This window comes from Chinchilla lanigera, unplaced genomic scaffold (genome assembly GCF_000276665.1).
Source record: "Chinchilla lanigera isolate Chin_1 unplaced genomic scaffold, ChiLan1.0 scaffold00014, whole genome shotgun sequence".
NCBI classification, from domain to species: domain Eukaryota; kingdom Metazoa; phylum Chordata; class Mammalia; order Rodentia; family Chinchillidae; genus Chinchilla; species Chinchilla lanigera.
Window position 1 is genome coordinate 32,248,283 of NW_004955415.1, and position 24,807 is coordinate 32,273,089.

Genomic DNA, 24,807 nt, shown 5'->3' on the forward strand with positions numbered 1-24,807 from the left:
GCGGGCGCGCGGCTCTTGTTGGTGTTGTTGTTGCGGTTCTCCTGCGGGTCCACCACCAGCGGCCGGTCCAGGTGCGTCTTCACGTCGGGCCGCAGGTGGCGCGCGTACGCGGCCTTCCAGCGCTCGTCGGCGTCCAGCTCGCAGCCGTACAGCGCCTCGCGGCTGGCCAGCAGGTTCTGCTTGCGCATCTCGCTCGTGCGCTGCTCCCACACAGACTTGGCCGGCTTTTGGTTCTTCTGCTGCTCCTTCCTGCAAGGGGTCGGGGTTGGGGCCGCGCTGGGCTAAGGCGCGGCTCGGCCGGGTGACTGCCCGGCCAGGTGGCCCGGCTCACAGGCGCCTCACCTGACCACTGTCTCAGCCCTCCGAGTGTCCGACACTCAGCCTGGCCGGAGGTTGCCCCCTTCCGGGCATCCTGGCCCAGGTAGTGCCTCAGTAGGCCTGGCCAGGCTTCTCGGCTTACAAGCGGTGTCTGTACCTACAGACTCCTCGGCCTGGGCGCTGTCCCTGCTGACCTCCCCACTCTTCAGACGGCCGCGCACGACTCTGGGGTGGCCTTGATGACCTTAGCCTCCACGTGGCCCATGATGGCGGCCAGTGGCCTCCAGCAGGTCCCGGAAGCCCCTGACGCCTGCAGGAGCCTCTAATTTGGATCATGGGCTGCCTAGGGCCCCAGGGAGCACCCAGGGCACCCCAGGTGGGGACTTAGGGATTTGGGGCAGTGGAGAGGCAAACTGACCAGCTCACTGCGGCTGCGGGGTGAGAGTCCCCGGGCTAGGCCTAGACCCCCTAGGTCTTAGGCATTGATCCCCCCCTTTTTTATTTTAAAGAGAGAAAGAAAAAATCCCCCTTTTTTTGGTACTGGAGAACAAACCCAGGGTCTTTGTACTGAGCTGTACACCCAGCTCTTTTTAATTTTCTGTTTTGAGACAAGGTCTTGCTGTTGCTGATGCCCAGGCTAGGCTCAAACTTGGGATCTTCCTGTCTCCAGCCTGGTCTGCTGACCCAGCACCCACCTTCACCCCCACAGCTTGCTCCCCAGCAGTGGACAGAGGGTGCTGTGAGCACTAGAACCAGATCCTGACCCTCCTCTGCTCAAGAACCCTCTGTGGCTCCCCTCTAACCCAGAGCAAAAGCCCAACTCTCCATATCCCACAAGGCTCTGCATGACCTGCCTGTCACCCTTTTGGCCTCCACTTTCCTCCTGTTTTCCCCTTTTGCTCACCTTGGTTTTTGAGACAGTAGTTTTTTAAATTTTGAGACAGTCTCTCACTGTTTCCCAGTCGCACTGGAAAGTCACACTGGCCTGCTGCCATCCCGTCACTGTCTCTGTCTCTCTCTGTCTCTCTCTCTCCCTCTCCCCCTCCCTCCCCCTTTGGCAGTACTAGGGATTGAACCCACAGGCACTCTACCACTGAGCTGCATCCCAGATCTCTCTCCTTTTGAGGCAGGCAGGATCTCACTATATTACTAAGGTGGGACTCAAACTTGTGACCCTCCTGTCTCCTGAGCAGTTGGGATTCAGGCATGGGCCATCACCCCTGGCAGGTCTGTCACCTCATCCTACCCTATCTAATTATATAGCTAATGTCTCACCTCTCTCCCTGACTCAAGCAGCTGTACAAAACCAACCAGGCTGAGCACAGGACTGGGCATGTAGTAGGTGTTCATGAAACATCTGCTGGGTGAAAGTGGATCTATTCCTAAGACTTAGCCATCAGGCCCACTCTCCCCCTTCCGAAACCCTGCCTGGGAGCGGGTAGGGGGCGCCGGGAAACTTACACAGCTATGGACATGTTGGCCGCGGACAGGGGACTCACTTCCGCCACCTCCTTGGCTTTCTGTAGAGCAAGTTTCTGGTTGGCTGCCTCCTCCTCTTCTTGTTCATCCTAGAAGGCACGTAAGGTCCCTGTTCACAAGACGAGGCCTCAGGGTCTCGCTTTGCACCTCCTGCTGACCCTGGGACGCTGAGGTATTTAAAAGCAGGCTAGGCTGGATGTTGACCAATCAGAACCAACATTCAGACTGGACCGAGCAGCCGATGTCAGAGAAGTGTACTTCTAACCCCCTTGTGTACAAGCTCGCTTTCCAGCTCTTTTTATTTTTTTCCAGTACTGGAGACTGAACCCAGGGCTTTGAACTGAGCTGCATCCCTAGATCTTTAAAAAATTTTTAAAAAAATTTTGAAGCCAGGTGTGATGGTGCACGCCTGTCATCCTAGCACTTGGAAGGGTGAGGCAGGATTGCCATGAGCTTGAGGCCAGCCTAAACTACATAGCAACACCCTGTCCCCCAAAAAAACTTTTTAAAATTTTGAGACAGAGTATACTAAGTCACTAAGTTTCCCAAGCTGGGGTCAAACTTGTGATCCTCCTGCCTCAGCCTCCCAGAGTGCTGGGATTATAGGCATGTGCCACCATGCCTGACTTTTGCAGCTTTTTATGACCTCTATTTTAACATGCAGCCAGAAAAAAGAAAGCTTAAGCAAGGCAATTGCCACAGAGCAGGTATCCCTGTACCTGGCTGGGGCCCGCAGAGCTTGTCCTTCGCTTTCAGAGCGGGCTGAACTCCTTGACCTGCCCTCCCCCAAAGGCCAACCAGCACCACGCACAGAAAAGCCTGGAGTCCTTGACTCAGGCTGGGCCGGGTGACCCTGAGCTCTTGGCCCCCACTGGGGCAGGGGAGCCGGGCTCCTGGGCCACAGCTGTGGGTTTCGGGTTGGGGGTGAAGTATAGGACATCCTCACAAAGACGCTTTTGTTTTTGTTTTTGTATTTTTTTGGTACTGGGAATCAAACTCAGGACCTTGTGTTTGCTAGGCAGGCGCTTGTGCCACTGAGCTATATCCCTGGCCCTAATGATGTTGCTTTTTTTTTGTTTGTTTTTGGCGCTGGGAATTGAACTCAGGACCTGCGCTTGCCAGGCAGGTGCCTGTGCTGCTGAGCTATATGCCCGGCCCGATATTTTTGGACTTTACATCCTTCCCCAGCCATCGTGCATGGCCACGTTCATTAAACAGGAAAGTCAACAAACACAAAGCAAAGGATAGAAACAGCAGACACAAACCACCAGCGAGAGAGGCCTGGCAGATTTAAGCCGCTGCGGCTCCCCGCACACAGAGTTCCTGGGGACCCCCGGGGAGGCACATCGGGACCCCCTCAGGCACCGCGCCTGGCTTGCGTAGAACCCCGCACCCTGTGCCTCAGCAACGCTGGCACTGCGGGTTCTCATGCCCCTGAAAGCAGCCACGGAACGAGGGTTCTGCCCAGCGCCCACGTTTTCATCGAGCCCCCAGGTGAGCGTGAAACACTTTCACACATTCAGCAGCAGCTAACGCGCAAGTTCCGGCTGCAGCTGGCCAGAGTTCAAATCCCAGCTCTGCCATTTACTGCTGTGTGGCCTCAGGAATTCTCTTGACGTCTCTGTGCCTTATAATTCTCATCCAAGAGTCCAGTGTCCCCCCCACTTTCCCTGCTTTGCTTCTCTCCTTCGCAACTTTTGCCTTCTGCCGAGCTACGTCTTTTCCCCAATTTGTCTGGGTTTTCCATCTCTCACCCACAGCTTGGATGCCTGTCTCACAAGGGCGGGGCTTTCGGCTGTTTTGTTTTCAGCTTTGCGCCTGGGAGGTGCTTAATCTGTGCTTGGGGGGGAGGTGAAGGATGGGCTGAGGGGGTGGGCTCCTGGAAAGGGGCTGGAGGGGACCCTGCGGTGCCACACGGTGGCCAGGCTGGTGGCTGCGTGCTGGGGGTGGCAGGGACTTCTGTTTCTCTCCGGCCCGCAGGATGCTGGGAAACTCTCCACCCCTGCCTGGGCGAGCAGATGGAGGGCTGGCACTGTTGGCTCGGCTGCCTCGTGATGTCCTGGACACCGTGGGGCACTGGGGACAGGGCTGTGAAGCGGAGTGCTGGGAGGAAGGCCCGCCCCACGTGACGCGTTTGTCCGTTCTGTGCGGCCAACCGAGGCTGGCTTCTAAGATGCCTTTGTTCCGGACACCACCCCACCCCCATAGCAAAATGTGCTCCTTCTGTTACTCCTTCTTCTGGTCTGATTCACCCCACACTGGATTCCAGCCTGCACGGCCCCTCCTCACTGAGGTTCCTCTGTGCAACCATGGTTGGAGCCCTGCTCATGGACTGACTCGGGGCCTGAGCTATGTCCATGAAAGCAGCATTGCTTCCCCTGCACCTGTCTACTCTTAGGGCATCCAAGGCTGCCCTAGGAGGCACACAGTACCAGTTTTTACCCGTATAATTCAACATCATGGATCATGAATAAAAACGGGACCTCACTGCACATAGATGGCTCCTTCTCCCCAGTTTGCTCTGACCACACATCCTTTCCCTTTTCTGCCCCTTGCTGTTCTTTCGGTTCTCAGTTATGTGGACAGTTGCTTCACCTCTCTGGGCCTCGGTCCCCCCTCGGTGATCTGGGGAGAACGGGGCTCCTGCCTCCCTTGCGGTTGCTGATGCCCGACACAGGAGAAAGGCGGTTTTTCTGCAGTTGCAGTTTTGGGTTTTGTTGTTACCTGCTTGGCTGGCGCGCACATCCTGGCTGCCCTCACCACCCAGGGAGAAAAAGGGCTCGGGCCCGAGACCCGACCCGCGTCACTCACAGAGCTGCTGTGACTGGGCACCAGCTGTGAGCGGAAACCGCGCTCTCCAGACGGGGCGGCATTCGGCCCCTGCGGCTTTGCTTCCTGGGCCCCAGTTCCCCCTTCTGCGAATGAAGGACTATTAGCTGGGTGCGGCGGCGCACACCTGTAATCTCAGCGCTTGGGAGGCTGAGGCAGGAGGATCGCTGAGAGTTCAAGGCCAGCTGAGCTACATAGTGAGTTCAAGGCCATCCTGGGCTACACGGTGAGACCCTGTGTCTCAAAAACCCCGGAAGAACAACAAGAAAAGGGCAGCAGGGAGGGGCCCTACAGTAGTGCCAGATACCACGGGGTCCTCTCGCTGCATTTTGCTGCCTTTGGAAGAGGTCAGGGGGCATCTTACGTGGCCCACGTACATGGAGACAGAGGCAGGGCCTCGGTGTCCTGGCCACACTCTCTCTGTCCCCTCGGAGGCTGACCTGTGTGCACTGTGCCCCTGCCCGGCCCCGCAGGTGCTCCGGGACGGAGAGGGTGTGCACTTCTAGGCCACCCCCATCTTGCCTTGCTGCAGCTCTGGGTCCCCTAAGGTCACAGGGTCCGTGTCAGCCCCTTTTCCCTCAGCTCCACATCTGTCTAGGTCCCTGTAACTGCTCTCTGTGCCACCCTTTCGGAGGGTGGCAGTGCTCGCCAGCCTGGGGACAGCGTCATTCCTTGGAATCTCTGCCTAATTCTTTTCCCTGTGTTTCTTCTTCCCCTCCCCCATGTTTCCGTCTCTCCCTTGGAGGACTGAACCCTGGGCCTGTGGAGCTACAGCCCGGCCCTTTTTTATTCTGACAGGATCTTGCTAAGTCTCTAAATTGCTAGGCTGGGTTTGAACTTATGATCCTCCTGCCTCAGCTGCCCAGAGTCCTGGGATGGCAGGCGTGCGCCGCCGGGACAGGCTGTCTGTCCAGTCTCTACACGCCGGCCCTTGGGCAGGGTCCGCCCCGCTTCCCCTCCTGCCCTCTGCGGCAGAACTGAGGGTCTGCGCGAGCCTGGGCGGAGGGAGCAGCACCCCGTGTATGTGTCCAGCTGTCCCTGTCTCCCCCGCCTCTCCATCCTGCTCTGCCACACAGGGTGGCCGTGCCCCGCGGCGCTGAGCTCACCTTGGTGAGCTCCTGGGCGTTGGCCAGGTTGTCCACAGCGATGGCGAGGAACACGTTCAGCAGGGTGTCTGACGCCTCAGTCAGGGAAAGCGGCTGAGGGGGGGCTCCGCTCCCGGAGCCCGGGGACCTGCGTGTCCCGCCCTTCCGCCTCCCCGCCTCCCTGGGGGCCCCAGGAAGGATACAGTTCCCGAAGAGTGTGAGCACGATGAAGTAGATGGAGAACACCATGCCGCCCTGCACACCGCCCTGGGACTTGATCCCGTCGTACATGACCTCGTTCCAGTCCTCGCCCGTCAGGATCTGAGGAGAGAGACGCTTCGCCTCAGCTGCCTCGAGTGGAAGGGGAGCCGCCCAGCCCAGCCGGCCTGCCACTGCCCGCCTTGTCCCCGACCCCACCTGGGGCGGGAAGGGCTGTCCCTACCCTGGGCTGCAGCCTGGCTACTGGGAAAAGGGCACTCTGGTGGGGGGGAGTCACACACCTCCCTGGACCGCTGTCCCCCTGCTGGGGTGATGGGCTTTGCTATCCCCTTCAAGTGGGGGCGGAGACACTGTAACTCCCACGGCCAGGGAACTGGAGACAGTGTCTGGGGAGTGTTTAGGACCACATGGGGTCCAAAGGCAGGGTAGGGTGCTCATGATGAGATTCCTTTTCTTTTTTTTTTTTTCCTTCCAGTACCAGGAATCGAACTCACAACCTTGCGCTTGCCAGGCAGGTGCTTTGCCACTGAGCTAAATCCCCAGCCCCTTATGATGAGATTCCTGACAGCCCTTAGAAGAGGAAGAAAAACCAAGTGTGGTGGTGCACACCTGTGAGCCCAGAACTCTGGGAGGCTGATGCAGGAGGATCTCAAATTTGAGCCAAACCTGGGCAACTTAGTGACTTAGTGAGACCCTGTCTCAAAATAAAAAAATGAAAGAGGGCTGGGGGCAGAGCTCAGCGCCCAAGTCCTAGGTTCCATCTCAAAAACAAACAGAAGAGGAGGAGGAGAGATGAGGGCCTCTCTCCACCATGTTAGGACACCATAAGAAGCCACTGTCCACAGCCACAGAGACCCACCCTTCCTTGACCTTGGGCCTGAGAGACAGGTGTCTGCCCGCCTCGCCTCGCCTCGACTCCTGGCCCTGGCATTGTCCTGAGCTCAGAACGGGCAAGGAACAGACATCAGCGTTCACCTCTGCTCCTCCTGGTCCCTGGAACCGAGTGACCTGGCCTCTGGGTGCCTGGCACTCTTGCCGCCCTGGGGCCGACCTCGACGTCAGGGCTGAGTGCATTGTGGCAGGGTATTCGGAGGGGATGGTGGGAAATACCAGCAGGAGAGGGAAAGCGAGAGGGGAAGGCAGGGCACCAAGGGTGGCATAGAGGCTCCCCTGCTGGGACCAGGGCTGGCCATCCCGCCAAGAGCCGGGCAGCCTGGCTGAGCGCACAAACTCCACCTGGACCCTGGGCTGTGCCTGGGCTGGGTGCTGCTGACTGGAGAAAGCCTCGACAAAGGGATGAGGGGCTGGGCCACCAGGACTTTCGAGGAAGGGCTGGAAAAGGCCTGGGGTATCTGAGTGGCTCCCATGGCTCCTTAGAAGAAAATGGCCCGGAGGACAGGGTTCATGCGACACAGGCCAGACAGACACTCACTCCTATGTGGAAGCTGGAAAAGCTGGGCTCATAGGGGCAGGAGTAGACTCATAGCTACCAGAGGTTAGGATGGGCTGGAATCACGGCATGCACTTGGGAGGCTGAGGCAGGAGGATTGCAAGTTCCAGCCCAGTCTGGGCAAATTATGGACTCAGTGAGACTGTGCCTCAAAATAAAAATTTAAAAAAGGGGCTGGGCATGGAGCTCAGTGAGAAGGTCCTGGCATCAACCCCCAGTACCACACACAGACACAGACACACACACACACACACACACACACACACACACTCACACTCACACACACTCACACTCACACACACTCACAGGAGCTGGAAGGTAATAGATAATACAAATAGATAATAGAGATGAGAATGCTAATTTTCCTGATTTGATCGGTGCACGTCATATGCCTATACTGCACGATCACACTGCAGCCCGTAAATATGCGTATTCTATTATTATTACTATTAACTGGTGCTCAGGCTGGAACCCAGGGCCTCCGGCGTGCTGGGTGGTCCTTCTAGCGCTGAGCAGTCATTCTAGCGCCGAGCCTCACCCCAGTCATTGTGTGGCAAATAAGAAAAAACAAGAAGAAAGTTCCACGATTTCTCTTGTATGACATACTCAAAACAAATAAATTAAAGAGCAAAATGAAAAGTGGATAATAGGGAACGGAGACCGAGCGTTCGCAAATGGCCAGGGGACCGAGAGATGGGGGCGGGAGCGGGAGCGGGGAGGGGCGGGGAGGGGCGGGGAGAAGTTCCCGCCCCAACGCCCAGAAGAGGGCGCGCGCCGCTGGTGCTGCGGACAGGGCCTGATAAAAAATTGAAAAGGAAAGCTCCGCATTTCTTGTTCTGAGCCGGGCTTCCGCCAGGATTAAGTAGGGATGTGCCGAGTGGAAGCAGGCATTGGCCGCGTTTGGGGCGCTGGTTCTCTGGGGCCACGGTCTGTCCGGACACTGCGCGGGGTGCTGAGTAGCACCCCCTGCCTCGCCCACCCCCAGCCCTGTCCTCGCTGTGTCCTGGGGAACAGCTTCGCCGTGTGACTGAGGCCCTGAGCTACAGCGCAGCCACTGCCCCTTGCCACTTGCGAGGGGCTTGGAGCTTGGCTTCACGGGTGCCCCTCTCTGTCCCCTTCCGGGCTCCTGCCTCCGCAGAAGGAGGGATCGCTGCAGAGGTCTGCAGGCCCCGCTGCGCCAGTCCTCAGCCATGACTTTTATCCTTTGTATTCCCACTGGCCGCTTGCTATACACAGCGCTTTCTTTTGCATAAACCTTTTTTGGGCATAGTAATGGGGATTAAACTCAGGGCCTTTGCACTGAGCTACATCCTCAGCACCTCTCCGCTCCTTTTTTATTTTTTATTTTGGAACACAGTCTTGCTAAGTTGCCCGAGCCAGGCTTGAACTTGAGATCCTCCTGCTTCAGCCTCTCAGAATGCTAGGATTCTACGGATGCACGCTTGTGCCTCGGCTACGCTTTTAAAATGCACACCAAGCAACCCGAGCTCAACCTGGTTACCTCCTTCGCTGGGCTCTCATATTCCAGAGCTCACTGAAGTCATAAAAAGGGGCACATCGTGGGCCCACACAGCCTGCCTGTTGCTTGCTGTGGAGACCATAATCCAAGCTTTTGCCCACATTTTCCCTCCTCCTGCCTCAGCATCCCGGAGTACCAGGATTACAGGTACGCGCCACTACGCCCAGTAGAATCTGTGTTTTCAGTGACATTTGTCTCCTGATCTGTTGGTCTCATGTATCTCAGTGATCATGAAATCTGCATTCTAAAACAGTGACGAAAGTCCAAGGCGACACACAGGGTTTCAGGAGAGGGAGCTGCTCCAGAGCGAAGCAGGTGTTTTCGTCCCTGACGCTAAGTGGTGTCGGCTCACCAGCTGTGAAGGTCGTACCTGAAACACTGTCATTATTGCTGCAGGGAAGGTATCAAAGTTGGTAGGAGGAGTCCCTTCATCGAAATTAAACCTGTGGGGATGACACAGACATTCACATGAGCCCTGCCCCGGCTGAGGGTCTGCTGAGCATCCTGTCACCAGGGCAACATCTGCAGCATCTCGGTCTCCAGGACAACATTCTGAGTGGTACCCAGGGCCTTGCCCACCTGGATGACTGCAGCAGGCATCTGGGTCATGAGGAGGGGCCCCGGATGTCCAGAGTGGGGCGTCCTGGGCAGGACCCCAGGGAAACAGAGGTTGGAAATGCTGCCCGGTACTCACTGGCCGCCGAAGAGCTGCATTCCCAGAAGGGCAAAGACGACGATGAAGAGGAAGAGAAGGAACAGCAGGCTGATGATGGATTTCATGGAGTTGAGGAGAGAGACGACCAGGTTTCTGAGAGACGCCCAGTACCTGCCGGCAGAAGCCAGGGGAGGGTGAGGAGGCTGTGAGGCTCTGACCTTCTGGGGGTCACCCCCCCATCCCCCATCCCCACCTGTCTGAAGGCCAAAGGACCCTAAAGACTTACTTTGTGACTTTGAAAATACGCAGTAACCTGAGAGCTCGTAACACACTGATCCCAAAGGAAGTGCCAGGTTTGATGACAGCCCAGATGACTTCGAAGATGCTCCCGATGATAACCTGGAACGGACAGCTAGGTCTCAAGTTCAGGGCCAGCCTCAAGGTCAGCCCTGTGCACATTCACCAGGCCTGAACTCTGCAAGGGCATCACCCAGGCCCCCTCCCAACCTGAACTGGAAGTAGCGGGGAGGGGGAGGCTCCCACTTTCCTCTCATCCTTTCTCTTTTTAAAAACTTTTTATTTTGAGACAAGATTTTGCTAAGTTGCCGAGGCTGGGCTTGAACTTGTGATCCTCCTGCCTCAGCCTCCTGAGGACCTGGGATTACAGGCACACACCACCATGCCCATCACTCCTCCTCCTTTTATTTTATAAGGAGCTTGCACAGACCTGAGAATTCCTGAAGCCCTGAACCACAGAAGGAAAGCCCGCAACACACCCTACCCTTCCAGAGACGCTGAGACACAACCATCACCCTGAATTTTGCACTAATCATTTCTCTGTCCTTTAATTAAAAAAAAAGACACAAAATTCACACAACATAAAATTCATCATTTTGAGAAGGCAGCTCAGTGGCCTTCAGTACATTCCTAATGTTGTACAGCCCCCGTCTCTAATTCCAAAACATCTTCATTGTCCCCAAAGGGGACCTCGTCTCATCTGCAGTCCCTCTTCCTCCTGTCCCGGGCCCTGGCAACCACTAATCTACTTCCTGTCTCCATGGACTGCTGCTCTGGCTATCCTTATAAACGGAATTACGCCATCTGTGACCTCTTGTGTCTGGTTTCTTTCACTGAGCAGCACAGTGTAAAGGTCATTGCCTCTGTCTTTTTCTTTTTCTTTTTGCAGCACTGGGGCTCCAACCCAGGAGCACTCTGCCACTGAGCGACATCCCCAGCCCTGTTTAATTTTATCTTTTATCTTCAGGCAGGGTCCTGTTAAGTCACGAGTGTGTCCAGGCTGGGCTGGAACTTGGAATCTTCCTGCCCAGAGTGTCCTGCCATGCCGAGCTTGGAAAGGCACTTGACGTCCCTAACCTACTGCACGCCTTAGTTTAGTGACAATGTGCCGCTGCAGGCCGGGGATGTCTGCTCATGACCCGGGTGCTGCCCGGGAGCTGTGGCTCCCGGCTACCCAGCATTGTGGGAGGGGCTCGGGAAAATGATCGAAGTGCAGAAGTTGCAGTGCTACTTCTGCTGAATGCAGATCATTCGGACATCGTCATTAAGTTGAGAAGTCGTAAGTTGAGCCTTTGTGAATGGGAGATCACCTGTGTGTGTGTGTGCATGTGTGTGTACCACTAACCCTTGTACCGCAGAGGCACACTCGGGTGCCGGGGCCTCTGTGACTATAGTAGGTGAGGCCACTTGGGACTTCTCTCTGTTTTTCTTATTCTTTTTTTTCTTACACAGGATCTCATTGTGTGGCCCAGGCTGGCTTCAAACTCAGAGTGATTCTCCTGCCTCAGCCTTCCAAGTGCTGGGATTACAGGTGTGCACAACCACTCTTGGTCTCTCTCTCTCTCTCTCTCTCTCTTCCTTCCTTCCTCCCTCCCTCCCTCCTTCTTTGTTTCTTTGTTTCTCTCTCCCTCTTTCTCCCCTCCCTCTCTCCCTTTCTCCCATTCTTCTTCCATCAAATGAGTCATTATTTCCTCTAACAAGGCAGAAATTAGTACTCAATTCAGAGTCACAGAGAATCATCAATTCTTTCTGAGACTAACAGGACTGCAGCACATGATTCTGGATGCTCTGTGGGAAGCATTTTCTGCTTCTTATTTGCTAACAATTCTGCTATAATTTGGACCTTAAAGGGCTGTGTATTAAAGGTTTGGTCCTCAGGACTGAGCCCTTGAGAGGAGGTGGTGCCTTTAAGAGGCGGAGCCTAGTGGGGGGGGGCGTCCTTAGGTTACTGGGGGCATGGCCTTGGGAGATCCTGGGACCCAGCTCCTCCCTCCTTGGCCCTGAAGTGAACAGTTTTCCTGCTCCCTCCAAGACAGGTGCCTGACCTGGGCCAGGGATTGTACATCACTCATTGGCTCAGAGCGCCAAAACCAGAGTGTGAACACAGCTTGTCTCTTCATAGGGTGATGACTTGAGTATTTTGTTACAGCAGTGGAAAGCTGACTGACGCAGAGAAACCCTAACTGCATCCTAGCAACAGGGACATTTTTATCTTTATCTCCTGGGCACCTGGGTGAGTTTCTCTGAAAGGTCTCTGGGGGTGGAGTTGGCAGGACCCCCTCTCTGCCCCAAAGATCTGTGGTGCCCTTCCCCGTGGGGGAGGTGAAGCTCAGGGCACCCCTCCATCTGTGCAGCCACTGTGGTCGCTGCCTGCCTGGGGCACCCTGCCTCCCCTGACTGGCTTCGCAGGCACTGGGTCCTAGGTCCTGGTCAGGGGTGGGAGCCACGGACCCTCCGACCCCACACACTTACCCCACAGTCAAAGCAGTTGAAGGAAGAGTGGAAGTAAGGCCGCGTCCCAAGCCCGTACATTTTTATAAACATTTCGGACATAAAGAGTCCTAAGAAAATGAATTCTGCATAGTCTGGAAGGGAGAAGGAAATAGAGAGGAGAAATGATGGTGAAAACTGCAGGGCGCTGCTTTTTCTGTGAAGAGAAAAACTCTGTCCTTAGCCCGGCCTCAAAGGCAGGGATGGAAATGCCTCTGGGGACCTTTTCTTTTTTTTTGGTTTTCTTTGAGACAAGGTCTTGCTCTGTAGTCCAGGCTGGCCTTGAACTCACTGTATAGTTCAGGCTGGCTTCAAACTCATGGTGATCCTCCTGCCTCAGCCTCCAAGTGCTGGGATTGCAGGTGTGCGCCTCTGTGCCTGGCTTCTTTGGGGACCTTTTCTGAAGGTTCTGCAAAACTTTTTTGCCATAGGCCTCAGTTCACCTTTTGCTAAACAAGAGTAACAATTGTCCCCTATCCTTTAATCAGCCAACCACTCTCAGGCCAGTCTTAAATGAGTGAGAAGAAGCGAGGCAGGTCTTTACCTGGTACTCGCTGCCCTGGTTTGAAGAGGTCGAACGTAGGATATCGCTGAGGTCCTAGCTTTTGTGCTGATGGGCAGGTTCCTGGGTGTTCAGAGTATTTAACAAACTAACCAACTGGCTGGGGGTGCAGCTCAGTGGTAAAACACTTGCCCAGTATGTGTGAAGCCTTAGGCTCCATCCCCAGCACCGCAACACCCCCAAAACAAGAGCCAAAAACTCCCCAAAAGCTAACTAACTTGGTAATTAACAGAATAACAGCAGGTCATACAAAGCTTCATAATGCTGGTGTGTCCTTATCGAAGAATGACACTCTGTCTGCTTGCACGAAGCTCCAAAGTGGGTGGGAAGAAACAGAAATCATAATGGCGCCCTCTTCTAGTCCTGTGCTGGGGCCTCTGATGGAGCCCCATGCCCAGCCTATGCAGGACACAGCTTTCCCGATACCCTCCGGAAACCCTGTCTTGCTGGTTGTGTAAAAGTCTGGAGCAAGATAAAGACTTGTTTTCTTGTTTTTGTTTTTTAATGAGAAAGCACAAACATGCAACTGCCTCAGGGAAAAGCAGAAATGTGGATTTTCACTTGCTCTAGCAGAGACATGGTGAATAGGAGGAGGTCCCTTCTGGAGAGAGCCTTCTCGTGTGTGTGGGGTGGGGAAGAGAAGGAATCAGAAAGTACACAGGGCCTGGGGGTGTCCCGTAGTGGCAGAACGTGTGCCCAGCATGCAGAAGGACCTGGGTTCTCACCTACTGGGCAGGAAGGAGAAGTGTGGAGGGTTCTAAAAGGAAGACGAGAGCTCAGAGGGCTTCCAAGAATGTCACAGTGATGGCCGCAAAGGTAATAATTCTGCATGGTGGCCGCTGAGATTTGAATATCTGTGTCCTCTCCAAAATCCATGCTGACACTGGACTCCCAGTGGGACACTATTAGAAGGTGAGGGCTTAGGAGGTGATAACGCAGGGGAGAGAGCCTTCCCGCATGGCTTGATGACTCTTTTCCCTTCAGCTTTCTGCCACATGAGGACACAATGTCGGCCCCTCCAGAGGATGAGAGTTCAAAGTGCCATCCTAGAAACAGACAGCCAACCTCCCACATCCACAAGCAGAATTGCCAGTAGCTTGACTTTTGCCTCTTAGATTCTAGGACTGTGAGAAAATATATTTGTTTGTTTTATTATTTATGTATTTATTTATGTATTTATTTATTTATTTATTTATTTATTTTTGAGAAGGGTCTCATTAGGTAGTTCAGGCTGGCCTGGGCTCACTAGGTAGCTCATGATAGCCTTGACCTCACAGTGATTCTCTTGCCTCAGCCTCCCAAGTGCTGGGATTACAGGTGTGTGCCACCATGCCCGGCTTCTGTTCGTTTTAAATTGCCCAGTCTCAGTTATTTTATTATGGTAGCACAAATGGGCTAAGAAAATGGTCACAAGTATTTTCTATATATATATATATTTTTTGGTGGTAGTGGTACTGGGGATTGAACCCAGGGCCTTTCCTCAGCCCCCATTCCCTTTTTAAAAAGTTTTTATTTTGAGTCAAGTTCTCACTAAGTTGCTAAATTGTCTAAGCTGGTTTCAAACCCACGATCCTGCTAGATTACAGGGGTGCACCGCCATGCACGGCTAGATTTTGCTCTTTTATTTTCTTCCCCTTTTCTGGGACTGGCAATGGAGCCCAAGGCCTTGTGTATGCTAGACCAGAACTCTACCACTGAGCTCATTTCCCAACCCTAGGCTGGACAGACTGACAAGATCCCTCACATTCACTTCTTATTTATGGGGCCCGAAGGAGCTTCTAGCATCTGGGACTAACTGTAGCATCTCTAGAACTGGAATATCAGCAAAAGAACTGCGTCTACAACACCTGGTGGCTTCCAAGACCCACCCAAAGCAACTCTGGGAAGACTGAACAGTTTTCTTTCTTTCTTTCCTTCCTTTCTCTCTCTCTGTTTTGCTTGTTCGTTTTTTTGTCTTTTTGAGACAGGGTCTCACTGTGCAGTTCAGGCTGGCCTTGAGCTCACTTTGTAGTACAGGCTGACCTCGAACTTGCGACGATCCTCCCGCCTCAGCCTCCTGAATGCTGGGATTACAGGTGTGCGCCACCACGCCCAGCTCTTTCTTTTGTTTTTTGAGACAGGGTCTCTCTACGTAGTTAGTTCAGCGTGGCCTTGAACTCACTATGTGGCCCAGGCTGGCCTTGCCCTCGCAAAGATCCTCCTGCCTCAGCCTCCTGAGTTCTGGGATTATAGGCATGTGCCATCACACCTGGTTTGAACAGTTTCTGAGATGTTTATCATGAAAACACAACAGCTCAGTGCTACAGGAGACAAAGAGAGAGAGAGAGAGACAGGCAGACAGAGACGGAGACACAGAGAGAGGCTGACTCATCCCTGGCATCTATGGGTCTGGGGAAACTTTCGGGGCCATCAAATCTAATTTCCAGAGAATTTACTAGGCTTTGCTGATTTTAAGATATACTTTTTTTTTTTTTTTTCTTTTTTGTTTATTTGAAACAGGGTCTCACTATATAGCTCAAGCTGACCTTGAACTCACTATATTATAGCCAGGGCTGGTCTCAAACTTTCGGCAATCTTCCTGCCTCAGCCTGGGGTTACAAGTGTACTCTACTGTGCCCAGCTCAAGACACACATTTTTGTTTCCATTTTGACATCACTGAAATCAATATGTGTCTTAAAATCCGCATGTCCTACTTTTAGATGGCAGCATTGTTTTAGGTGCCTATAGGCGCCTAAAATAAATGGATATCTTTGAACAATGAATGATGGTAATGATGTGCCCAAGGTCACATGGTGAGTTAGGTGCAGGCAGGCACTGAGAATTCAGTCACCTGGTGAACCAGAGTAGGGATCTGTCATCAGACAGTTTGGACTGCAGCCCAAACGTCGGAGGTCAAGTCCTAGCTTCATTACTTACTAGCTGTGTGACCTTAGACAAGTTACTTAACCTCTCTGTGTCTCAGTTTTTTTCAACAGGGAAATGGGGATAACTGTGGACTTCTACAGACACAAAATCCCCAGGTAAGAAGTCTCAGTCCCTTGTTTCTAAACCAGGACATGCTGCAAGGTGATTAGTGGGGAGATTAGAGGTGATTAAAAATAGACTATCAGAGGAGGTTACAGGAAGAAATGAAGAGACCTCGTTTGTACGGCTCCAGAGGGACCCGATGCAATTACTAAGGTTAGAACTAGGTCGGGACGCTCAGAAGGCCTGGCCCCCGAGGGGTGTTCTGGGGGTCAGCCAGCAGGATGGGAACAAGGTGGGTGATGAGGAGACAGTGATCTGGGGTTGGCTCCGGGGCCTTTCTAGGTGGCAGACGTGACTGTCTCTCCTAGCTATCCCAGGTCAGCTCTGAAAGAGGTGGGGAGGGCAGGGAGTAAGTCAGACAGCAGGCAGGTGCAGGAAGAAGGCACAGGGAGGGGAAAGAAATCCCTAGTGAGGGCTCACAAGCCAGATCCAGGCTAAGCACTGCACTTCCCAGCCCAGTCACACCTCTTGTTTATCTTCTAGAGCGCTTTACTTTTCACACTTGGTCAGAGGCCTCCTGTTCACTGCTTCTCTTCCTCTCCACTGGTTCTCAAGTTTGACACTGTCTCATGCTCATCTCTGGAATCTGGGAATAAACCCAGGCAGAGGACAAAGTCTTAAGGGCTCTGGTACCCACTAAGAGAGCAAGATGTGCTCATATTTGTTTGAGAAAATCTAGGAACGAATCTCAGCTGTAGGAAAACCAAAAAGGAAAGAAGAAAAAGTAGGAGAGAAACAAAATGTTTGAATAGGAGGGAAATAGGAGGTCAGAATTGAGTGGAGAAAATGAATACAACATACAGAACCACTTCCTGTTTGTAAGATACCACCATCTTTTGGCCATGGATTATTTTAACACTCTCAGAGGTACACATAAATTAAATGTGGTTTGTTTGTTTGATCGGGTCTCACTGTGTAGCCCAGGATGGCCTCAAACTCAAACAGGTGGCAATCATCCTGCCTCAGCCTCCTGAGTGCTGGGATAACAGGTGTGCACTGCCATACCTGGCCAGAAATTAAATGTGTTCTTCCCCTTCCATCTGGTTGTCTGTGCTCTGTATCTTTCTCTGTCTCTCTTCCAATGCTATCAGAAACTCTTGTCTCTTTCTTAGAAGAGTAGGCTGAATTCCTCTTCCAGCTCTCAAGCCAGAGAAGACAGTTGGTACTATGGGTTAGAAATGGTTTGGGTCCCCCTAAAGATTCATGGATTAAAGGTTTAGTCCCAGGGAGGCGGCATTGAGAAGTGGTGTAGATCTTTAAGAGGTGGGGCCTTGTGGAGGGCCTTAGAGCAAATGGAGTACATATCTTCCAAAGAGACTGTGGTGTCCCAGTCTCTTTCTCTCTGCTGCCTGGCTCAAGATGCGACCAGTTCCAACACGCATTCTCGCCATTACCATTCGCTATTCACCATGAGATCCTCACCAGAACTGACCTGATGTGGACACTATGCCCTTGCACTTCTAAAACTACGAGCTAAATAGACCCTTTCTCTTTGCAAAGTTGACTGCTTTGGGTATTTTGTTGTAGTGACATAAATCTAATACAGGTTCTACTGTGGCAACAGCAACATTGTCTCCAGTAAAGTTTGTAGAAATGGTCAAACGAAGGGGCGGATTCAATGAGGATCAAATGAGTAACATAAGCCACCAGAGGAAGAGAAGTAGAAAAAAGGGTGTGAGGAAGGGATCAGGAATGTGGCCAAAGGTGGGTGCAGGGCGGTACTCACAGAGGAAGTCAGAGAGCCAGTCGGGCTGGTTGTAGTGGACAATAGCAACGCACAGCGTGTTGAGGGCTACCAGACTGAGCACAGTCCAGTAGAAGGCCTGAGTTTTGACCATGCGGCGGATGTAGAAACGCATCCTCCTCTCCTTTTTGTGAAAAAAAGTTGAGTTCTCCAGCTTGGCACTTTTAATGCTGGCTCGGGCAAAGGGAGACCCTGCCAGGGAAAGGATAGAAATGTTAGACTCAGGCTGTTCCTGTGGAGGAAATTCACCAACATGTGCTTGGGGCATGGATTCTGGCCAGGGACCCACGGTTCTCCTAGCAAGGCCTCTGGCCCAAGGGAACTTTCATGACCCAGGGTTCAGCTCTGGAGAGATGGCACTTAGGAGACAGCAATGTCCTTGAAAAATCACAGAATTGGAAGTAACTGATGAGAGCTTTGGATAGCAGTTGAGAGGCTAATGGCTTCCACTGGTGGATCCAATTTTCCATGCCTGTCACTGTGACCACTTTTTTTTTATTTTTTTTATTTTTTTTATTGGTAGTACTGGGGACTGAACCTGAGCTATATCCCTTAACCTTCTTTATTTTTTATTTTGAGACAAGACCTTGGTTAGTTCCCTAGGTTGAGCTGAAATTTGAGATTCTCCTGCCTTAGACTCCCAGAGTGCTGGGAATGTATGCCTGTGCTTAGTGGTGGCTCTGACCTCTTCTGATGCCTTGGGAGTGTGTTGTGTGTGTCACACCATAGGGTAAGATGAAGCAGGACCCCTGTGCATGCCTGGAAGGCCCCCAGAACGAGGTGAGGTGATTCCATTTGCCCATTTTTGCTTTTCTTGCTTATGTTTTTGGGGTATTGTACAAGAAAGCATTACCTGGACCAACGTCACAGCACTTTCCCCCTTTTTCTTTCTTTTCTTGTGTGCATATCAGTATGTGGAATGGTGGGTTTCAGCTTGGCATATTCATGAATGCACACAACACCCTCTGACCAGTGCCGCCTCCATTACCCCTGCCCCTCCCTCTTCGCTTCTTCTTCTCTAATCCTCATCCTTCTCCTTTCACAGCATCTCTCTTCTTCACTAGCGTATATCTGCAGCATGTTATCATCACATTTGCTTTGGGGAGTTGGTACTTGTATGTACCATATCTTGATCATTTTTGATTACTCTATCCTTCCTCCTACCCTCTCTCTCTCATGCCATCTCTTTTTTAAAAATGTAACCCCTAGATTCCTAATATGAAAGAAAACATTTGATAGTTGGCCTCCTGAATCTGACTTATTTTACTTAACATGGAGGACTCCAGTTACATCCATTTCCCTGCAAATAACATGATTTTTTATGGCTGAGTAATATTCCACTCTATCTATCTATCTATCTACCTATCTATCTATCACATGTTAAAAATCCATTTATCTGTGAGGGGCACCCAGGCAGGCTCCAATTACTAGGCTTAGCAATTGTGAATTGTGCTGCAATAGATCTGGTTATGCAGGTATCCCCATAGCATGCTGTCTTTAATTCTTTTAGAAATATAGCAAAGAGTGGATCAGGTAGTGTTTCTATCTTTAGTTTTCTGAGGATCTCCATGTTGATTTCCACAGTGGTTGCACTAATTTACAGTTTCACAGCAGTGTAGTAGAGTTCTCTTCCCTGCATGCTGCCATTCAACAAGTGTAGTATGAAAAAATGTGTATCAATGGATGGGCATGGTGACCCATGCCTGTAATCTCAGCTCCCTTGGAGGCTGAGGCAAGAGGATTGCAATTTTGAACCCAGCCTGGGCAACTTAGTGACTTACTTAGTGAGACCTGTCTCAAAACAAACAAAAAACCCCAAAAAACAAAAGGACTAGGGATGTAATTCACAGTGAAAGCTCCAGTAGCCTTCCATGAACGCAGGTGTGTTTGGTAGATTTATACATGGGTGTCATGGGTTCTGAAACTCAGAAGGGCTGTGTGAATAGTGCGTTGAAAAGCTGTGAATGGCTTTGCTTCTAAAATCACCCCTGAGAAAACACACCCAAAGGACGGGGTGGGGGGTTCATCGCTGTGTACAGCAATGCTCCTCCCGAGGAGAAGACCAGAGTCAAGGCCGGCACCCCAACAGCGCCACACAGCATGAGCCCCGCACACCAGGTGGGCTGTGGCGTCGCAATAGAAACCAGGTCAGAACTCAACAATGGAGTTAAACTGGGGCTGAGGAAAAGAGCAGAGGACAGTATCGTGTGCACTGGGCGTCAGAAACACACACACTCTGCCTGCTCTGCCTTTCCTCCATCTCTTCCTTCTTTCTCCCTCCCCTCTGCATCCTGCCCTCCTTCCTCCAACTTTTCTCCTTCCCCTTCCTTTCTTTCTTCCCTCCTTTCACCTCTCTATCCTCTTGTCCATCTTTTCTTTCCCTACATTGCAGCCACACATTTCCCAAACAGTCTAAACCTCTTTCCCCCGCAATCTCACTCCAGTCTTATTTCCTCTGCCTGGATCCTCTTCCACCCATTCTTTTACAATTGGAATTTTTAAACACTTGTTTCAAAAGCCAAAAGAAAACCCAATACACTGTCAGGTAGAAGGTCAGCACTAACGCCACCTCCGTCCATACATGGCTTTAATAGGAAGGGTCCCCAGAGACCCGTGTGTCAGGGCTGGGTCCCCAGTGCAGCCACGGCCACAGTGTGGCTGGAGAGGTGACTGGGTCACTGACGGTGGCGACCTCAATAGTGGATTCATCCACTGACTGAGTTCACATCTGAATAAGCTGGGAAGAGGCGGGCGCAGCTGGAGAAGCGGGTCACTGAGGCGTGACTTTGGAGAGTATGTCTGGTCCCTGGCCCCTTTCCTTCTGGATCGTTCCCTCTCTGCTTTCTGGCCACCATGAGGTGAGCACTTGGCTCCACCATGCCCTTCCGCCATGTCGTCCTTACCTCACCTCAAGCTCCCAGCAATGGAACCAGTTGACCGTGGATGGAAAACTCTTAAACCCCGAGCCAAAATAAACCTTTCCTCCTCTAAGATTCTTTGGCTTTGCTTCTAAAATCACCCCTGAGGAAACACACCCAAAGGACGGGGTGGGGGGTTCTCAGGTATTTTGTCACAGCAATAAGAAGCTGATCAATATAGAGCATGAGGAGGAAAAGAGTAAGTGTCCCCAAGCCCTTCAAACTCCAGCCTTTGCTTACACCAATGGCATTGGTCTCAGCACCGTCTTCCACACCATTCCCTGTGTGGTCCTCGTCGTGATAAACTCCTATCTGGCCTTTTCTGCTCAGCTAAAAATCACTTCCTCCAGAAAACCTTCCCTGACCATGCCCTACCCTTCCAGAGCTGGCCAAAACTAGGGTGGCTTCTCTTCAGCTCCATCAGCCTTGTAGGTTTGTTGGCATAATTCTCTTTAGTATCCATTTGCAGGCCTGGGCTGTGAACCCTGGGTACAGTTTCTATCTCTGTCTTGTTCACAGGCAGGCACTTAATAGGAGCAGGTCCCGCGCCAAGATTCCTGAAGGAAGGTGGATGGAGTATCCTTAATCTGAAGATCTGAACTCTATATTTTTTTGCCACTGGGAATCAAACTTAGGACCTTGGGCTTGCCAGGCAGGTGCTGTGCCACTGAACTATCTCCCTGGCCCCTAAAATCTGTAATCTAAAATGCTCCAATATCTAAAATGTTTGGAGCACCGACAATATGGTACAAGTGGCAGATTCCACACCACGAAACACTGTACTGCCTCATGTACAACATTATAAAAATACTTTAGAAAGTTACCTTCAGCTAGGTGTATATGGAGCATACATGACTTCTGGGTTTAGCCTTTGGCCCCAACCTCTTTGTCTTAATGAGACAAGATAGTTCATTACACATATGCAGGTGCTCTAAAACTTGAAGAAGTTTGAAATTTGAAGCACTTCTAGGTGCAAGTGGTACAGATAAGGGATTCTCAACCATTACATGTATTAGTCAACACTGGGGCCTTCTCTAAATGCTAGCTGGGTCTTTATAATGATACTACAAGACAGGCACTGTCATTATTTCCATAATCATGTAACCTGCCCTGGGACACATGGGGTGAGAGGCAGAGAGGAGACTCAGATCCAAGTAGCCCAGTTTCCCTCATAGCTTGGGTGGTCAGGGCCTGGGAAGGGACTCACCCACAGAGGCGATGTCGGCCAGCTGATCCTCAGCCTCTTCTGGGTTCAGCAGGTCTGTCTTACTTTTCTTTATAGTGGCTCTCCGCAGAGCTCCAACAATGGAAACATGGCAAGAGAAAAAGACATTACCCTTTTTGCAACAGTGATGATACATGGTCAGAGTGCATCTCTGAGTGTAACCCTCATGACAGTTGGTTTGGTGGGAGTCCATAGCATACCCATTTTACGGATGTGTAACCAAGGTTCAGGGAGGTGATATCACTTTGCTTAACATGTCAAGACAAAAATCTAGATTGGTTCTGTTCCAAAGGCTGGTCTCTCAACTGCTATTTTCACTCTGGCCTATTTTTAAATTCTAAGAAACCTCACTTTCCAGCAATCCCGGGACTTGATACATAGTGAGTGATACACAGGAAAACAGTCCACGCCTTGATTTGCAGCATAGTAGCTGGGCTGGCTGGGATTGTGGATGTTTCCCCCAAAATATGGAGGGGCACCCTGCAAGGACTCTCCAGGTTACAAGAAGTTCATGCATACACAACCAATAAGGAGATTTAAATACCCCTGTGAGTAATCTCTTCTTGTCCCCCAAATACAAGAAGTGGGATTCTTTTTCTTTTTTTTTTAGATGGTGCTGTCACTATGTTACCCAGGCTGGCCTAGCTGGAATCCAGCCAGAATGAATTCCAGATCCTTCATTTCCTTTGACTATCCATGATATTCAATAAAAAGTCTCTGCCCTATCTAACGAGCTTTCTTTCTTTCATTCTTTCTATGGTGCTGGGGATTGAACCCAGGACCTTCACACTGAGCTCTAGCTCCAGCTCTTTTTTTTTTTATTTTAAATTTTGAGACAGGATCTTGCTAAGTTGTCTAGCCTACACTTCAATCTGTGATCCTCCTGCCTCAGCTTCCAGGGGTGCTGGCATTATAGGCATGAGAATATAAGCTGAAGCAATCAAATGAAGTTCAGATGGTCCTGGACTTGATGGCTTCAATTTATGATGTTTTCAGCTTTATGATTGGTTTCTTGGGATGTAATCCCACTGAAGATCAAGGAGCATGTGAACTTATCATAGTTCAGCTTCTGGTCTTTTGACCTTATAGTGGGTTTATTTGATTAATGAATTTTCAATTTATGATAATTTCATCTTATGATAAGTTTATTGGGATGTCACCCCATTATAAGAGGAAGATTATCTTGGCCAGGCATGGTGGTGACATCTATAATCCCAGCACTTGGGAGGCAGAGGCAGGAGGATTGCTACAAGTTCAAGGCCAGCCTGAACTACATAGTGAGTTCAACCCAGCCTGAACTATGCAGCAAGACCCTGTCTCAGAAAACCAGAGCAAAAGGACCATCTGTACTATTCTTATTGTTAATATGATCTTGTAAACATTTCCTTCTTGTCTCTCTCTAAAACTGAAGAATCTCCACCTTCGGGGAGCCCTAAGGTGGATACACTGTGACTTTTACAGTCCACACCTTGACTCCCTGCAGCAAATTGGGTGTACGGGCACTTTTTAATGCTCCCTCCTCCTGTATGCGGGTCTCCCGGGGTCAATGACTTTTTCTACATCCTAGAGACAGTAATTCACACTCCTTGAAAAGAGCCTGGTAATACTGATTTTGTAACTGACTGAAAGGATCCTCAGCTCTTCTATTTTCTTCTAATACACAGTATTGTCAATGAAGCCCTGGCTCTCTCTGGCCAAATTTTTAACATACGGGACAGCAGACCTTAACAATAACTCGATTCTCAATGAGATGATTATTAATATTATTGAAGCTCCAGTGGTGCAGTCGGTTAGTGTATGGTACTTACAGTAATATCATTATTTGTTTAGCAATTATTGTTTATTTGTTTAGAAAGTGAGGTAAGCACAGAATTCTCCCTTATCTGTAGTATCACTTTCTGAGGTTTCAGTTAACCTCAGTCATTTGCATTCTGGTACAGTACATGGAAAATTCTGGAAATAAACAACTGATAAACTGTAGTTAACAGTTTATTGTTATAGTTGTTCCACTCTATCATTAGTTATGGTTGTTAATCCTTTACTGCACCTGGTTTATAAATTAAACTTTATCACCGATCTTTCTGAGATGTCCTGGTCACGTGTGTATTCTTGGAGCCTGAACATTCAGCCCTTGGAAATGCATTAGAACCACATCACTTGTTCTCCCCGCCCCAGTTGCTTCCATCTCCCCAGAGACCCAGCAGTGAGCTGGGTATAGAGCAGTTACCATCAAAGGGATGCCTCTGCTCCACGTCGGTCTCGTCTTCTGCGAGGATCACCTCTTCTGAGGAGGAAGAACACGAAGTTAAGCTCCCATGTCTGGAGGGCTCACTGGGACAGGCTCCCTCAGACAGGGAGGATGGGTCACAAGATGTGCTGCTCACTTGTTTCTGGCTTCCAGCCCCTTCTCCGTAGCCGTACCAATGACCAACTGCTACGGCTTGGATGTGGTTGTCACCCAGTGGTTCATGTGTTGGAGACCATTGTGCGGCAGTACTGAGAGGTGGGCGGACTTCCAGGGGTGGGGCCTAGGGGAGGTCCTTGTGCCACTGGGAGTGTGTCCTCAGCAGGGATTAAAATAGTTTCCATGGGGCCTTGGAGCTCTTGCAAGAGCAAGTTATTTCACGAGTGGATTAGTCCCCAAATCACGCCCCGGCTTCCTGTTTGATGATGTGATCTCTCTCCCTCTTGCACATGCTCTCACCATGACAGCATGAAGTCTTTACCAGGTTGAGGTGACACAGATCCCATGCCCTTGAGTCTCTAGAACCTCTTTTCTCTATAAAGTTAGATGCCTCAGGTATTTTGTTATAGTAATAAAAGATGGACTAATACACCAACATTATCCCTATTGCATCTAAAACCCAGTATTTCCACCTCAGCCTATAAGCCCCTGCTTGATCCAGTCCTTCTCACTTTTCTCTCTTCCTCCTTGTCCTCTTCTTCTTCCTCTTTCCTTTACTCATTTTGCCCCAGCCACTCTGGCTTC

At 51.1% G+C, this 24,807-nt stretch overlaps 1 protein-coding gene across 1 annotated transcript in view; it reads right to left on the reverse strand.

Annotated features, from left to right (window-relative positions):
- Positions 1–24,807, reverse strand: part of Cacna1a (calcium channel, voltage-dependent, P/Q type, alpha 1A subunit) — a gene marked incomplete in the record, with an annotated part of 274,976 nt that overhangs the window by 65,747 nt on the left and 184,422 nt on the right. The window contains 11 exon segments of the mRNA XM_013512132.1: positions 3–249; positions 1,780–1,886; positions 5,733–5,800; positions 5,915–6,032; positions 9,270–9,342; positions 9,594–9,725; positions 9,841–9,953; positions 12,324–12,436; positions 17,658–17,867; positions 21,801–21,890; positions 24,046–24,102. Coding sequence (XP_013367586.1) covers positions 3–249; positions 1,780–1,886; positions 5,733–5,800; positions 5,915–6,032; positions 9,270–9,342; positions 9,594–9,725; positions 9,841–9,953; positions 12,324–12,436; positions 17,658–17,867; positions 21,801–21,890; positions 24,046–24,102 — 1,328 coding nt within the window.